General features: G+C 36.9%; 1 protein-coding gene across 1 annotated transcript in view; it reads right to left on the bottom strand.

Annotated features, from left to right (window-relative positions):
• scn1laa (sodium channel, voltage-gated, type I-like, alpha) overlaps positions 1 to 17,954 on the bottom strand; it is a 57,732-nt gene that overhangs the window by 13,435 nt on the left and 26,343 nt on the right. Inside the window, exons 13-17 of the mRNA XM_073845140.1 lie at positions 17,408 to 17,646; positions 15,807 to 15,971; positions 13,841 to 14,197; positions 11,853 to 12,284; positions 2,377 to 2,574 (exon numbers count right to left, since the gene is read on the bottom strand). Of these exons, the coding sequence (XP_073701241.1) occupies positions 2,377 to 2,574; positions 11,853 to 12,284; positions 13,841 to 14,197; positions 15,807 to 15,971; positions 17,408 to 17,646 (1,391 nt within the window). The remainder of the gene's footprint in view (positions 1 to 2,376; positions 2,575 to 11,852; positions 12,285 to 13,840; positions 14,198 to 15,806; positions 15,972 to 17,407; positions 17,647 to 17,954) is intronic.

The raw sequence follows: 17,954 nt of genomic DNA on the forward strand, positions 1-17,954 counted from the left end.
TGATTTTTAGTGGATGTACAGTACAAAGTCAGTTCCCTTAGGGTTACGTTTACATTGACTAATTTTGAATATGCTTTTAATATCCAAAGTGACTCATCAAAGTGACAAGGAACATCACAAGCAGGGCACACTAATGTTTTAAAACCACAAAGTGGTTCAGTAGTCTTTGTTTTTAGCAGGGAAATGTTTTGCATGAATTGTGAAAAAATATCTTTATGTCAGGGTTTCCTCAAAAAGTCTTACATTTAATTGTATCAAATTTAAGGCCATCAAAAAGTCTTAAATGGTATAAGAAAGTATTTTTTGGGACTGAACGACAATATGGCTTAAAGGAGAACTCCGGTGTGATATTGACCTAAAGTGTATTGAATCATGATACCGAGTGTGAACGTACCTTGCATATTTCATCTCGGTTTGTGTCCAGCTGTCCGAAATCTGGGGTCAGTTAGCCGATGCTCACAACAGCTTGTCAATGAGAGTCAATGGGGCATCGAAGCAGTCATGTAAATAAATCACTGTTTTACGCCATTTACGAGGCACAAAGTAGCTCCACACTTCATCGGTAGACTTCCAAGGGCCCCGACATTTAAAACGAGACATTGAGAACTCAGAAAAAGCACCGGTAGTTTATTTACGAGAAGATTTATACAGACAGTAACTGCAAGATGTTTAGCGGCCGCCGCCATCTTGAATGTAGTCACGTTAAGTCGAGTGACGAGCAGGAAGGAACGTATCAGGTTTTCAACTTATCAGGTTGTAGTTTCCTTCCTGCTCGTCACTCGACTTAACGTGACTACATTCAAGATGGCAGCGGCCGCGAAACATCTTGCAGTTACTGTCTGCATAAATCTTCTCGTAAATAAACTACCGGTGCTTTTTCTGAGTTCTCAATGTCTCGTTTTAAATGTCGGGGCCCTTGGAAGTCTACCGATGAAGTGTGGCGCTACTTTGTGCCTCGTAAATGGTGTAAAACAGTGATTTATTTACATGACTGCCTCGATGCCCCATTGACTCTCATTGACAAGCTGTTGTGAGCATCGGCTAACTGACCCCAGATTTCGGACAGCAGTGGACAAGACGAGATGAGATATGCAAGGTACGTTCACACTCGGTATCATGATTCAATACACTTTAGGTCAATATCACACCGGAGTTCTCCTTTAATGTGACTGATTTCATCGATTTCACTGAATGTGATTTCATTGAATAAACATTGTCAGGTGTTACGCTGCTTTGAGGAAACGCTATATTTAATGCTATATACAGAGAAGAAATTTGCATTTTCAATAAGCCTGTCTACTGTTTTTGTTCAGACCAATGAGAAAATCGACCCATATCTTTATGCAGCAAACATGCAGTTGGATAAAAAAGGATAATGCAAGATGATGTGTAAAATGATTGATAATAATTGTTTAAATTAATATAATTGATACTTTGGACTCATGCATTTTCTTTAAAATGGTTTGAATGAAATGTGAAGTATATTATTTTATTGACCTTTTTGCTTGTTTGTTTGTTTGTTTTGTGAAAACCTGTATCTGAACTGTAAATCATGCTTTTTAAAGTCATTTTACAATTACCATAGACATTGCCCTACCCTGCTTTTATGGTAAAAACTGTATTTGGTCGTAAAGATGGTCATCAAAAGTCTTGAATTTGAGCTTAAAAATCTTGCAGATACCCTGCCATTTTGTTTCACATTTTGTTATTCAGTGCTATGACTTTCAAACTTTTTAAGCCTGACTTAAAAATCGAAATGTGTAAAAAAAATCCATGCAAGGAAAATTATTTATTTAAAAATGCTCATAATATGTGATCCTGGATCACAAAATCAGTCATAAGGGTCAATTATTAGGACAACAGGACAATATTTGGCTGAGATACAGCTATTTGAAAATCTAGAATCTGAAGGTGCAAAAAATAAAAATACTGAGAAAATCTCCTTTAAAGTTGTCCAAATTATGTTCTTAGCAATGCATATTAATAATCAGAAATAACTTTTGATATATTTATGGTGGGATATTTCATGTACTTTCATGGAACATGATCTTTACTTAATATCCTAATGATTTTTGGCATAAAAGAAAAATCGATAATTTTCACTCATACAATGTATTGTTGGCTATAGTATTGCTACAAATGTACTCATTCTACTTAAGACTGGTTTTGTGGTCCAGGGTCACATATTTAAAAGTATTGATTAAATAGAGAACCATAATAAAAAACAACATGTTGTGTGCCTACTGTATTGGCTCTTGTCATTACTGTAGGTTAGTAACATGTTCATGTCAATTCCCTTTAGACTTTTTAAGTGTAGCTTAAGTTTCAAATGCTTTTTTGAGCCCATTGTAATCAGCAATTAATTGGCCCACTGACACTACTGAACATTTTTGTAAGAACTGAAGGACAACTTATGGTGAACAAACTATGAGCAGCATCACCTGGTGTGAAACAGCCATCTGGATCCATAGATTCCTCAAGTTCAAAGTCCAAAGCATCTTCTCCATCTTTGCCAAAGTGTCTGAGGTCCACCGTGCTGCCCTCCGAAGAGCTGGGAGCCACGTCAGACAGCTTCTGCAAGAGCAGCACAGACACATCATCATACGTTACTATGACAATGCCTTCAAGTCGTCGCTGAGATAATACATGTGCACGTGGTTTCTGAAGTCGTCGTTTCAGCTGAGTCACTGTGCACAAGATAAGTAAGGCTTGCTTGGTGTGATGTCTCGAATGTTTAAAAATCCTTCATGTAGTATATAGTATACACTCTTAAAAATAAAGGTGCTTTACAATGCATTAACTGATAAAATGTGTACTTTCCATGCAATGTAAGTCACTTTGGATAAAAATGTCTGCCAAATGCATAAATGAAAACCATTTCTATGACTGAAGATGAACAAAAATTAGTTGTATGGCAGGATTTAAAATACAAAACAATCTGTTAGGTAGAAACATTTTCTTTTTCATGAATGGTAAAAGCGGTCTTTATGGTTAGTTGGGATGCATATTAAAAAGGTCTTACAGGTCTCCTCTCAATGTTAACCTTGAGAGGATCTCAGAAATGCTGCAAAGACATGTTAAAGGTGTGAGGAAGGCAACAAGGAAAAACACTCAACATTTTGTGTAGAGGTAAAAAGATTAGTCAGAGTGCTAGAATGTCAAATAACTCAATGGAAGCAATAATACAGCATCATCTGTTGATGTCTAGGAGGCAATCTATCAGAGATAATGACTCCCGTCCAAAGCGTAGTAAGCTGCCATGCTGTCTGCTGCCTACATTATCATGCTAAGAGTTAACTAGATTAATTGTAAAATACATAGCATGCAAATATTGGGTGCAATAGTGTTTTTTTTTATTTACAGTATCTCACAAAAGTAAGTACACCCCTCACACTTCAGCAACCATTTTAGTATATCTTCTCAAGGGACAATATCAGAGAAATGAAACTTGGATATATTTAAGAGTAGTCAATGTGCAGCTTGTATAGCAGTATAGATTTAGGCTCAATCCCAATTCTACCCCTTAGCCCTACACTTACCCCTACCCCTCCGTTTGGCGCGTTCACGTGAAGGGGTAGGGGTGTCTCATTTCTCTTTTGGTTGGAGGGGTAGGGGGAAGGGGAAGGGCCAGATAGCCCTCCAAACGAAGATTTTTCAGGACCTCACTTCAAACGAAGGGCTAAGAGAAATTTCCAACATGGCTGCTCACTCGAGCAAGCAGACTCGTAAATATAAGTAATTTTTGCCTTTAATAAGGATTTTGATGACAATGTTTCATTATATGTATATTACCTTCAATCATGTGTTTGTGTTTATGGTGTTGTTTTGTAAATAAACGTTTGCAAAAAAATCGCTAAAGTTTGCTAGCAGATAGCACTGATTGCACGATATTACAAAATATATTTTTATGTCATATACACTTGACTGCATGTTAGAAACATGAAAGACCAGTGGCACGGCAATTTGCAACGGTGGTGTAGTGGAGGGTGTACGCAGGTAACGTATACGGTGTATACACACTTCCACTTTTTAAATCCTCTCTGACGCGCATTATTCAGTGTCCTGCATTCGCCAAAATCATGGCAGTCCACCACATCCAGTCATGTGAATAAATGTAAATATTCGCTCAAAACAAAGACAGTGATGATGATGCAGTCAGGACCGTGGAGCCGGCTTGCTTTGAAATGTATTTGATGATTGCGCCTAATGCACCTGCGCCCGCTCACCGCACCAGTAATTTAAATCAGTACATAATAATAAAAACGAAATCCTTACAAATAAAAGGAAGCTGATTTTTACGATCAGAAATTTCTTAAACCAGTGAACCCCTGTAAACATTTTAGTCCAAGGATCCAGAAAACGAATGCGTTCAAATAGAAAGTTCAAAACGAAATTCACAAATGAAGCATATATACTTCTCCAGGCACCACTACACTGATTAGCAATTTGCCGCGCATGTGATAATGCGTTGTTTGTTTTGCTTACGGCCACATGTGAATGAACGGTGCGTACACCGTACATTTGTACTTTTTGCAACATGACAACATTTTGACATCTTGGAATGAGTGATAAACATCTGCGCATGTCCTCTGACGTAACATTAGGAACTAGCGACAACCTATGATGACGTATAACAGTGTTGTAGTGGTGTCCCATTTCTTAGGGGAAATATTTTAGCCCTTCCCCTTTGCACTTTGTTTCAAGGGACAAGGGGAAGGGGCGAGGGGTAGGCGAAGGGGTAGAAAATAGAATTGGGATTGGGCCTTAGTGTCCCCTGAAAATTACTCTTAGCCATTACTGTCAAAAACAAAAGTGATTAAACCCCAAGTGAAATTGTCCAAAGTGCCAATATATTGTGTTAGCACCATTGTTATCTGGCACTGCCTTAATCATCCTGGGCATGGAATTGACCAGAGCTGCACAGAATGAATGAATGAATGATGCATTTATATAGCGCTTTCATTGTGTATTGCCGTACACCCAAAGCACTTTACAATTATATGGGGGATCTCTCCTCAACCACCACCAGTGTGCAGCATCCACTTGGATGATGCGTCAGCAGCCACAGTACAACGGCGCCGGTGCGCTCACCACACACCAGCTACAGGTGGAGAGGAGAGAGTGATATAGCCAATTAAATTAAAGGAGATTATTAGGAGGCCATGGTTGACTAGGGCCAGTGGAGGGAATTTGGCCAAGACACCGGGGTTACACCCCTACTGTTTACGAGAAGTGCCATGGGATTTTTTGTGACCACAGAGAGTCAGGACCTCGGTTTAACGTCTCATCCGAAGGACGGTTTTTACAGTATAGTGTCCCCATCACTATACTGGGGCATTAGGACCCACATAGACCACAGGGTGACCACCCTCTGCTGGCCTCACTAACACCTCTTCCAACAGCAACCTAGTTTTCCCAGGAGGTCTCCCATCCAGGTACTGACCAGGCTCAGCCCTGCCTAGCTTCAGTGAGCAACCGGTCTTGAGCTGCAGGGTGATATGGCTGTGCACAGGTTGATGCTGGGATCCTCTTCCACTCCTCACGGAGCTGCTGGATTTTAGACACATGGTGCTTCTCCACCTAACCCTAACCCTAACTCAAATGGATTTGAGGATGCCCCACAGGTGCTTAATACTTGGCCACCCCATCACCTTCAGCTTCCAAAGCAAGGCAGTTGTCATCTTGGTGGTGTGTTTGGGGTCGTTATGTTGGAAAACTGCCGCTCAGCCTAGTTTCTTGAGGGAAGGCATCATGTTCTGCTTTAGAATGTACAGTACATAATGGAATCCATGTTTCCCTCAATGAACTGCAGCTTCCCAGAACCAGCAGCACTCATGCAGCCCCAGACCATAATGCTACCACCACCATGCTTGACTGTAGGCCTCACCAGGGCATCACCACACATGCTGAACACCATCTGAGCCAAACAAGTTTATCTTGTAGTCTCATCAGACCACAGGACATGGTCCCAGTAATTCATGCTCTTGGACAGGTTGTCTTCAACAAACTGTTTGCAGGGTTTCTTGTGAGCCAGCTTTAGATGAGGATTCCGTCTGAGACAACTCCTATGGAAACTGATTTGCAGTGTGCGGCGTATGGTCTGAACACTGACAAGCTGACCTTCTACTTCTGCAACCTTTAAAGCAATGCTGGCAGCACTCATGCATCTGTTTTTTGAAGCCAGGTTCTGCACCTGACGCACAGAACGAGTGCTCAACATCATTGATCAACCCTTTCAAGGCCTGTTCCGAATGGAACCCATCTTGGAAAACCTCGGTATGACCCTGACCACTGTAGTGTAACTCAGTTTCAGGGTGTTACTGAACCTCTAATAGCCTTGGCCATCTTTGTGGAGAGCAACAATTCAAATTCTCAAATCCTCAGAGAGTTCTTTGCCATGAGATACCATGTTGAACATCCAGTGGTCAGTATGAGAGAATAGTACACAAAGCACCAAATTTTAACTGTTCTAATACAATATGGTCCTGTCAAGCAAATAAAACATAAATATGATGTATAGGACATATCACTTAGGGTGTACTTACTTTTGTTGCTAGCTATTTTGACAATAATGGCTGTACTGTATGTTGAGTTATTTTCAAAGGACAGTAAATCTATACTGCTATACACGCTGCACATTGACTACTCTAAAATATATCCAAGTTTAATTTCTATAGTATTGTTCTTTGAGAAGAAATACTAAAATGGTTTCTGAAATATGAGGGGTGTACTCACTTTTGTGAGATACTTAATATTATTAATACTTTTTAAAACCTTTCAATTTTTTCTATTCTGATAAAGAAACAAACTCGGACTTGGATGGTCTGAGGGTAAATATACTATTCTTTTAATGTGCTGAATTATAGTACGTACATGGTAAATTAAAATGACAATTCAGCTTCCAGTGGCAGACAGATTTATGCAATCACAACTTCAAAGCGACTGCCACAGAAATAATCAGCATATAGAAGATTTTATGCCAAAACCATAGACAGCCACATCCTCGCTTCCCAGCAGAAAGCAAATGAGCATGTTATTATGAGGCTAACATTCACACTCAGCACTTAAATGGCAGATAATGTGATCTGAAGACTAATATTGCCTGACCTCTCCTCCATAATGGGTCAAGCTGCATGTTGATGTAATCCACAATGCACTTATTGCAATTAACCCGACCAGAAAAAAACTGACCACAATTACGCCAATGAGAAATTTAGTGACAAAACTGAAAAGCTTTCATTTTTAAGACCATGTACATGATAACTACACCAAAGGACTGGACTCTAGAGAACAAGACATCATTTGCACTGTTATTCAGGTATCTAGACATGCACTAGGAACTTCAGCCAACACAAATTAAATGTAAATGATACAGCATGTCATCAATAGCAGATTATTTCCAAAAGTTAAGGTGCAATGCTGTAAAACTTACTGCAAATAAAATTCACAGAAGCCACCATTTTAAGCTACAGTACTTGGATGTGCTCTAGTCAAAGTGCTATCAGAAAACCACTTGTCTGATGTCAAACAGTCTTTTACTTGTGGTATTAATGCATTTTCAATGACCGGATCATGATCGGATTGCACTTGACCACATCAAAAGCCAGGAGATCAGATCACTAAAACCCCATTTGGAATCTAAAGACAAATGTTGATCATTTCTTTCCCCCAAGCTCTTCTAAACCCTAATAACATCATATACTGAGAGAATATTTAAAGAGAAAGGATGCAAACCCCTATACCTTATCTTATCATTGTTTTAAAATGTGCCTATTGTGAGAAATGCTTTAGTTAATACAACCTCTCACATATATACTACCATTCGACCACTCAACCTTTTTGCAAGACATATTAAATGAATCAAAATTAAAGTTATAAAAGTTACAAAAAGATTATCACAGCAGCACAACTGTTTTCAACACTGATATATAATAAGAAATATTTCTTAAGGAGAAAATCAACATTTTGGAATGAGTTCTGAAGGGTCATGTGACACTTCAGAAAGTTAACATTTAGATTTGCATCAAAGGAATTAATTCCATTTTATATTACATATTTAAACAGAAAAAGGTTATTTTAAATTGTAATCATATTTCAAAATTTTCACTGCATTTTTTATTAAATATTGTTAAGGGTAGTTTATGTAAATGTCACATTTTGATCAGGTAACAGTAATCAAATCTCAATTCAATCACATTAAAAGCACATTAGAATGAACCCTTGTGCATCAATTTAAAAAACGACATATCAGTCCTGATAATTACTACCAAAAATTCATTCATTTTCAGGATTTTAACAAATTTTAAATGCCAGTTCATTTATATAAAGCCACTGTTGTTATTTTCCACATACTAAATGCTAAACATATTTGGATTATTACAGTCTTAGATACACTACCAGTCAAAAGTTTTTGAACAGTAAGATTTTTTATGTTTTTTTAAGAAGTCTCTTCTGATCAGCAAGCCTGCATTTATTTGATCCAAAGTACAACAAAATAGTAAAAATGATAAATATTTGTACTATTTAAAACGACTGTTTTCTATTTGAATATATTTTCAATCTAATTTATTCCTGTGCTTTCAAAGCTGATTTTTTTTGCATCATTACTCCAGTCACATGATCCTTCACAAATCTTTCTAATGTTCTAATTTGCTGCTCAAAAACATTCATTATTATTATAATTATGTTGAAAACAGGAGAGCATAATTTTTTCAGGAGTCTTCGATGAATAGAAAGTTCAGCCTTTGTCTGAAATAGAAATCTTTTGCAACATTATAAATGTCTTTATCATCACTTTTGAACAATTTAAAGCATCCTTGCTAAATAAAATGTATTAATCTCTACCATTGCAGGACTATGTTTCGTGCAGTGTCACAAAACTACCATTCACACCCATACAAACCACATTCTAGTGTCCGTACCAATACACCCACCCACATTACTACAATTACATCATTTCATTTCAACTGGCCTTTTTCAACAGAAGTAGAAAATAGAAGCATTTGCTCCCTAGACCTAACTGGGGAAAACAGTGCTATCACTGTTAGCTGCCAATTAAAATTACACTAAAAATATTTTTTTTGGCAAAATGTGTGCTGTTTGCATTAGCACAGCCAAAATGTGTAAAGGAGACAGATTATGCCCCTTTTTACAGTATGTAATATAAATCTCAGGTCCCCTCAGAATGTGTCAGCTCAAAATACACCACAGAACATTTATTATATAATTTAGAAAATGCCTATTTTGAGTGGAAGCAGAAACACACTGTTTTCGTGAGTTACAGCTCAGATACTCTGCCAATAAACATCTGTTTGATTTAAATGATCATGTCTATCATGCTGAAATCATGTGTTTTAAACCATATTAGTTCAAACTTCTGATACAGGGTTTTCTGAGCGCACACATTTGAAGCACACACACAGAAAGCAGCTGTTCTACGGCATGTGAGTACTAAACTAAGTTCTCTTTCATGTCTTATTGCGCTTAAACTGTTGAATACGCACAAGTTTATGTTAAAAACACACAAGTTACAAAAACAGTTGGTTATGTCTGTGAAGGTTAACAGCTGGGGAACGAAATCACATGTTTATATTAGATCAGCCAGCAGCATAATAGACAGTAAATAAATCAATAAATCCACTGCTCTCTTGTCTCCTCTGAGGCTGGGACTCTAAATAGTGTTCTGCACTCGTCTGTGACGCCAATTACAGAAGAGTTTGCATGCTTTGCTTGAACTGTTGCCATGGCGTTAGAACTGGTACACTATTGTCGCTTGTGAAAACAAAATGATGGCGCCACGCAGATTAAGGGGCGGTAATATTATAGTAAGATCCCCTTCTTACATGTGACCATTTGCGACTGAAAACGACTGCCTTTTGACTATGAAAATATATTTAGGAGCACCATACGCGACTGACCCGATCAGCATATTTGCTTCAAAGGTTTCTACATGTTTTTGCAAAATTAAGTAATGCATCAACGACATATCTGACGAATCCTTTCATAAACAAAGTGTAGAGAGAGTCTACATTTAAGATTCATTGTGCAGTGTAGAGATTTTTGTTGATGGAGCATTGTGAGATCACAATGAACCATGGGCGTCGGAACCATTGGACAGGACCCACTCACTTTTGAAGACCAATGCTATTGGACCCACCCACTTTTACCGTCTCTAATTCAGCGAGTATGTCTTTGCACTTTTCAGAGCGCCGTCAGACTCAGTCAAATCCATTGAATGAGAGGTATGCCTTAATAAATTAAACTCCATTTAGATAAAGCCTTAAAATGCATGCTGTGGTTTCCTCAAATTTATTCCACTTGGCTTATTCAGAGTCCATATCAATTAAACTCATTCCGGGTCTTCACTAGTCGGTCGTGCCTGCTGCACTCCCGAGACACAGCAAAGTAAAACAGTGTAACTTCTGCTCAGATACACCTAACCCTAGCTGATACTTTATTTCAACTTTTCAATTATTTCATTAATTTACAAATAAACAAATGCCTTTCCGATGTGATATAAGTGAAAAGGGAGACGATTTCGAAAATGATTTCACCAAAAGGCAGACGCGAACTCGGGTCTCCCGCGTCAAAAATGATATGTTACTCGTTTTATCACTTGCGCCACTGAAAATGTTGTCCAACAGCTGTCTTTTGTAATATTTGTAAATATGGCCTATTTGCATTGTGTAAAAACACATCAAATAAAAGGCACCAGACTACAGAAAATGGCATATACTACAGTATTTTGTTTTACTGGGGGAGGACCCTCCCACATTTATTTTGCTTCCGACGCCTATGCAATGAACTAAGATAAGTGACAGCTTTAATGGTTTTTAAGGGAGTTTATAAATGAGATATTGAATCAATACAACATATAAACAAGAAGTTATTAAGTGACTTACATTGTCTAACTGTAACACTATTGCCTGATTTTGCTCTATTATGTCGTCAAAAATAGTTTGAAACAAGTCACAACTAAGACGCTGCGCATCTCCATTCAAACACAGTGGTTTGTTTATGAATAAACGTACGTTTTTTTAACAAATCTAGTAAGTCAATGAATCAACTACACATTCATAAAGACAGTCACTTGCTATATTCCTGAATGAATCAGCCGTTCGAATGAATCAAATGAATGAATGATTCAGTAATTCAATCAGTGACTTGCCGCCACCTACTGGCAGATTTAGTTTCATTTTAAAGTATCTTTTCAGTTATTTTAAATCATTTAATTGTTCTATATTCAAAATTAATCTCAACATGAATATATGGATTTAATTGCACGCATACCACCTCTGAGCTTTATTAAACCTATGAAAATACACCAACAAGCCATGTTTGTGTTCTTCTGTGCCACCTCTGTAGTGCAAAAAATATTTGCTAATACTGATTAGCTGATTTAATTTGATTGGTAACTTATTCTACTTTTTCTTATTCTGTTGTTTTAATTATAATGCAAAGGCAAATTTTTGATCAAATTTTTTGATTGATGATTAGAAGGTGCTCCTAAATTTTTAAGTTCTCCTAAAAAGTATAATAAGCCTAGAGCCCTTTTTTGTGCTTGTTTTTTCACATGCTTGCCGAAAAAGGCTTACCAAAACAAAGTAAGCCTACTAGGTTGTCCGTTCTCACATTGTATGGGTTGGTAGATGCACTGGGGACCCGATTATGGCACTTAAACTTGGAAAAAGTCAGATTTTCATGATATGTCACCTTTAAAATAACTAAATCCCTAAGAAAGCACAATGGTTAAAAACCTATATGTAAAAGTGGCTTCATATCCGCTCATCTCCCTTGTCAATCTGGTTTTAGGTTTGAACAAATCTAAAAAAAATTGAAAACTGCAAGCTTACCTCTTTATCCTCCTCTAGGTCTGAAGAAAGGCTACTGAAATCCTCAGTGTTGAGGCACTCAAAGTCAGACTCCTCGACAGCGATGGGGACACTGACAGTTAAGCTTGGGTTGCTGATAAAATTCTCGGTGTCACTATCCACGTCCGATCCTTCAGTGCCTTTAACCAGCTCTAGTGTGGTGTGGTTGGAGTTATCATTTATTCCCTTGCAGCTTCTCAAAATCACATTCCCATCTACGGTTTTCTTTTTCGGCTTCCTCTTTCTTATGCAGCCGCTCCGGAAGAAATTCTGAAGGCAGGCCTTAACTAAAGCGCCACCTCTCTTGATTCGACCAACCGCTATTTGCAGATTGTTTTCGCCCTCAGGTTCAGGGGCAGCGAGGTTGTCGGCACTGAACGAGCTGAGCAGCAAAGCGAGGAACAGGTTCAAAACCTGCAAAATTTAGAAGAAACCAACAGGTTGACACAATTCAGATTTTTTTTGTGTGTGTGTTAAAGGGATAGTTCACTTCCAGAACAAAAGTTTACAAATAATGTAAATGTACAAATTATTTCTTCAGTTGTAAAGAAATTATGTTTTTTGAGGAAAACATTTCATGATTTCTCTCCATTTAGTGGACTTCTATGGTGCCCCCGAGTTTGAACTTGCAAAATGTAGTTTAAATGCAGTTTCAAAAGGCTCGAAACAATCCTAGCCGAGGAAGAAGGGTCTTATCTAGCGAAACGATTGGTTATTTTCTAATTCATGACAGTGTATGTTGAAAAACTCCCATGTCATTTTCTTCTCCAACTTCAAAATAATCCTACATTGCTGGTTTATGAAGGGCATTTGACCTTCTTTGCATGTTCACTTTGTAAAGACTGGGTCAGTACTTCTGGAGCGATGTAGGGCGAATTTAAAGTGCTTTAAAGGGGTCATCGGATGCAAAACTCACTTTTACATGTTGTTTGAACAATAATGTGTGTTTGCAGTTTGTGTACACAACCACCCAACAATGATAAAAATCCACCCAGTGGTATGTTTTTAATCTTTAAAAGTAAAATCCCCTTTTTAAAATCAGGTCATTCTCTGCTTCTTGTAGATGTGACGGCACACCGACAGAGGCCGTTCCCACGATAGTTGATTGACATGAGCGCCTTACCTTAGACCCGCCCCCACCGAGCTGAAACAGTCTGACTCCGATCGCCATTGTGTGACTCAGGTGCAGGGGAAGACAAGAATGTCTCCGATTGAGCGATTGAGGTGTTCTGTTGTTGAATGTAATAATAAACAAAGCAGTCGTCATTTACTCATGACATCTGAGCCGCTGAAGATGCAGAGGATAACATTACTTTCGTTTTTAAAAGGAACGCACTGATCCCGATCTACTTATGCATCTAAGTTTGTGTAAATTGTTTCTGTTGCAGCTTCACCCACAGCAGAAGTGAGTATAAGGGTTATTTTATGCATCTTTCCAAACGGTCTTTCTTAATTATGTGCTTGTTGGCAAGTTTTGCCGCTAAACTTGGCTAAACGTAAACATTACGGCTCATAATCCCACATCAGAGCAGAGCTCATTTGCATTTAAAGGAACATTCAATACAATTAGCAGATTTTTTGCAGAGCTGTTATTGACAAGGCAAACGGGTGTTTTTTTACACTACTATTGAGAATTTCTAACCAAAGTATATTATAGACTTTTCATTAAGACCCTTCTATGACAAGAATCATATGAACTTGTGGAAAATGAGCATTCGATGAGCTCTTTAAAATCATCCTACATTTGGAGTCCTTTGAAGCTGCATTTAAACTGAATTTTAGAGGTTTAAACTCAGGGACCATAGAGAGAGAAATCCTAAAATGTTTTCCTCAAAAAACAATTTCTTTACGACTGAAGAATGAAAGACATGAACATCTTTGATGACAAGGGGGTGAGAACATTATTAAACTGATATAATTTTTTGCTTTGTAAATGAACTACTTGTTTAATTTATTAAAGGTATACATACCACCAGATTTCCAATCACCATGACCATCATGAACACAAGTAGGCACAAGGGCTGTCCCGCCACTTGCATGCAGTCCCACATGGTCTCGATCCACTCTCCGCACAACACCCTGAAGACGATCAGGAACGAGTGGAAGAAGTCGTTCATGTGCCAGCGAGGAAGCGTGCAATCCTCAGAAATCTTACACACACAGTCACGGTAGTTTTTCCCGAACAGTTGCATGCCCACCACAGCGAAGATGAAAACGATGATGGCCAGCACAAGTGTCAGGTTGCTCAAGGCGCCAAGTGAGTTGCCAATAATCTTGATCAGCATGTTCAGAGTCGGCCAGGATTTAGCTAGTTTGAAGACTCTCAGCTGTGGCAAATAAAGGGCAAAAAAAATTGCATGGTCAAGCAGAAATGCACAAGAAAATTATGTTTTTTGAGTAAACCATTTCAGGATTTCTTTCCATATAATGGACTTCTATGGTGCCCCCAAGTTTGAACTTTCAAAATGCAGCTTCAAGGGGCTCTAAACAATCACAGCCGAGGAAAGAAGGGTCTTATCTAGCAAAACCATGGGTTATTTTCTAAAAAAAATTTACAATTTATATACTTTTTAACCTCAAATGCTCGTCTTGTCTAGCTCGGCAAGACAAATGAGATTAAAAAGTATATAAGTTGTATATGTTTTCAGAAAATAACTGATTGTTTTGCTAGATAGATTATTTAGAGCCCTTTGAAGCTGCTTTTAAACTGGATTTTGTAAGTTCAAATTCGGGGGCACCGCAGAAGTCCATTATATGGAGAGAAATCCTGAAATGTTTTCCTCAAAAAACACAATTTCTTTACGACTGAAGAAAGAAAGACATGAACATCTTGGATGACAAGGGGGTGAGTACATTATCTGTAAATGTTTGTTCTGAAAGCAAATCTCATTTATTTCTTATACTGTACATTATAATGCAGTGAAGCGTAAATTCAAGCAGGTGAATAAGGTAAAAAAAAATTAGTTAATTGATTACATTAATAAATACAAATATTTTTTGTATTACAAGTTTTCTAAAATGTTAGTTTTTAATATGCAAACGAGGCATTATTTAATGAAATATGCGCTAATTAGCATACATTTCTAGTAAAAAAAATCTAAACACTGGATGAAGTCAGTTTCAAAATTCTTGTTTCTTTTTTTAGACATTTCATTAGAGTCAAATGTTTTTACAGAGGGAATTTTGGGAATCTCATTTTGTCATCATTCAGAAAATACTAGAAAACTATATATTTTTTACAGTTTTGGGGGAATAAAATGTTGTATATAATCAAGCAAATTATATATTAACAAATCTCTCTGTAAAAACCTTCAGAATATAGACAAGAATAAAAATGTAAAGTTTGGTGTGTGTAAATGCTGCTAAAGTGGAGATTTATGGCTCAGAGTAGGAGAACTTTAAAAAAAATGTATTGTAATTGAAATCTATTGACACAAATAGATAAAGTGCTACAAAAGAAACACTTAACAGTGTCTTTTGGATGTTTTCTTTCTACTAGTCTGAAAAAACACATTCAAAACTGTGTTAATACTTTTAAAGTATCATATGCTCACCAAGGTTGCATTTATTTAATCAAAAATACAGTAAAAACAATAATATTGTGATTATTTATTTTGCTATTATTGTCATTTATTTCTGTGATTTAAAAAAAAGTGATTTGTATTTTAAATAAATGTTGTTTTACTCAAAGATTCATGAAAAATAGTTTTTTAAACATAATATAAAAATATTTTAAATGATTTTATTCACTACAGAAATATCAATAATATAAAACAATTAATAAATTCTGGCTAAAATTGATTTGGCATGTCACATGTTAACTTCCTATGTATACTAGAAAACTTTAATTTAATATGCTGACAAATATAAAAATGCACTGCTAAATGCAATATATGTATGTAAAGCATATAATGCATGACAGTGGGATACTCTTACCAGTCTGAATGGCCTAAGAAAACTGACTTTTTTCAAACAAAGCTCCAGAAGACTCAGTGTGACTATGATGCTGTCGAAGATATTCCAGCCTTCCTGAAAGTAAGTGTACGGGTCCAGTGCAATGATCTTGAATATCATTTCTGCTGTAAAGATGGCTATAAAAACCTGTAGGAGACAAGTACAATTTTCATTTGTTAATCAAAACTACAGCCATCTGACTAAATTTGAAATTACAGTGCCTTGCAAAAGTATTCATTTTTTAAGCATTATGTTAAGCTGCTTTAAATTAGTTTTCCCCCACATCCATTTACACTCCATACACCATAATAATGACAAAGCAAAAAACAGATTTGCAAATTGTACAAATTTATTAAAAATAAAACACTAAGTACATTGCATAAGTATTCATTCCCTTAACTCAGTACATAGTTGAAGCACCTTTACAGCCTCAAGTCTTTTTAGGTCATCGCAGATGATGCCAGCCTTGAAACAACATACAGCACTACATAATTTTCTTACAAGTTTGATCACAGCACATAATCATTGCAATTAGTGTTCATCATCTGTTTGATTACACAGTTACTGATTTTAACATTTATATCATATGTACATCGACTTGACATACAGTATTCACCACTAAATACTAAAATTACTAAATATATTGTAGTAGCCTAAACTTTTGTACAGCGCTTTGCAACGATTCGTATTGTGAAAAGCGCTATACAAATAAACTTGAATTGAATTGAATTGAATTGAAGTCTTTTTAGGTATGATGTGACAAGCTTTGCACATCTGCATTTGGCAATTATCTGCCATTCTTTGCCTCACCTTTTCACCTCTCAAGCTCTGTCAGATTGGATGGGGCTGGCAGACATTTTCTAGAGTCCTATTGTTCCAATCATCTTCCATTATGGATAATGGAGGCTACATGCTTCTGTGAACCTTCAATGCAGCAGATTTTTTTCTGAACTCTTCCCTAGATCATTGCCTTAACGCTAGTCTGTCACTGAGCTCTACAGGCAGTTATCTTGACCTCAGGGCTTGGTTTTTGCTCTGATATGCATTTTTAGCTGTTAGACCTTTTCTGAGAGATGTGTGCCTTTCTAAATCATACTCATTCAAATGAATTTGCCACAGTTTAACTTTATCTAGAAGCAATATGAATGCTCCTGAGCTAAATTTCGAGTGTCCCAGCAAAGGGTATGAATACTTATGCAACGGGATCTTTTCAGTTTTTTTATTTTTAATGAATTTGCGCAAATGTTAAAAACCTATTTTTTGCTTTGCCATTATGGAGTAGGGAGTGTAGATTGATGTGGGGAAAAAAAGTAATTTAAGGTAGTTTAACATAAGGTAGCAACATAACAAAATGTGAAAAAAATGAAGGGGTATGAATAATTTCATAAGGCACTGTAAATCTTTACACACATGGATTAATCAAAAACGTTTAGCAAATATTTATTAGAAAATTTAACTTTTGGATTATACTTTATACTCTTAGAAGTCAAAATACCATTTTAAACCATAAATTGTAGCTTTAAAAACCTGTAGGTAAGGAAACATATTTATATTCATTAAAATGCTGCTCTAAATGTTCTTACCACATTGGCAGTTGAAAGCATGTCAATATAGGATCGCTCCATGGGGTGATACTCCATGGCCATGAATACTGTGTTTATCACGATGCAAACGGTGATAAATAGATCTACAAAGGGGTCCATCACAATCATGTGGACAATTTTCTTTATCTTCAGCCACGTGGGACTGCAATCCCAGATCAGATAATTCTCTGCAAACTCAAACCAGTACTCCACACACTTCTGCTTCCAGACCTCCGACGCTGCCATGTTAAACAAAAAATTAAGATGACCATTTGAAAGCTGCATGTGAACTAGTATGACTTTCTGCAACATTTGGAACAAACAGAAATGAGCAAACAGGAACTTCATCAAAAGGATATTTCATATTTTTTTCCGTGAAAAACTATAAAAGTCGATGAGAACTAAGGCTGTCAGACTTTAAAAAGACAATAAAGGCACCATTTTTTTCAGTCTATTCCTTAAATGTTATTATATGACTTTAAATATTGGTAAAACAGTGCCTGAATTTCGTTGTGGAAGAGGAAAGAGTTGGGATATTTTTAGGCAT

This window comes from Garra rufa, chromosome 8, assembly GCF_049309525.1.
Source record: "Garra rufa chromosome 8, GarRuf1.0, whole genome shotgun sequence".
Lineage (NCBI taxonomy): Eukaryota > Metazoa > Chordata > Actinopteri > Cypriniformes > Cyprinidae > Garra > Garra rufa.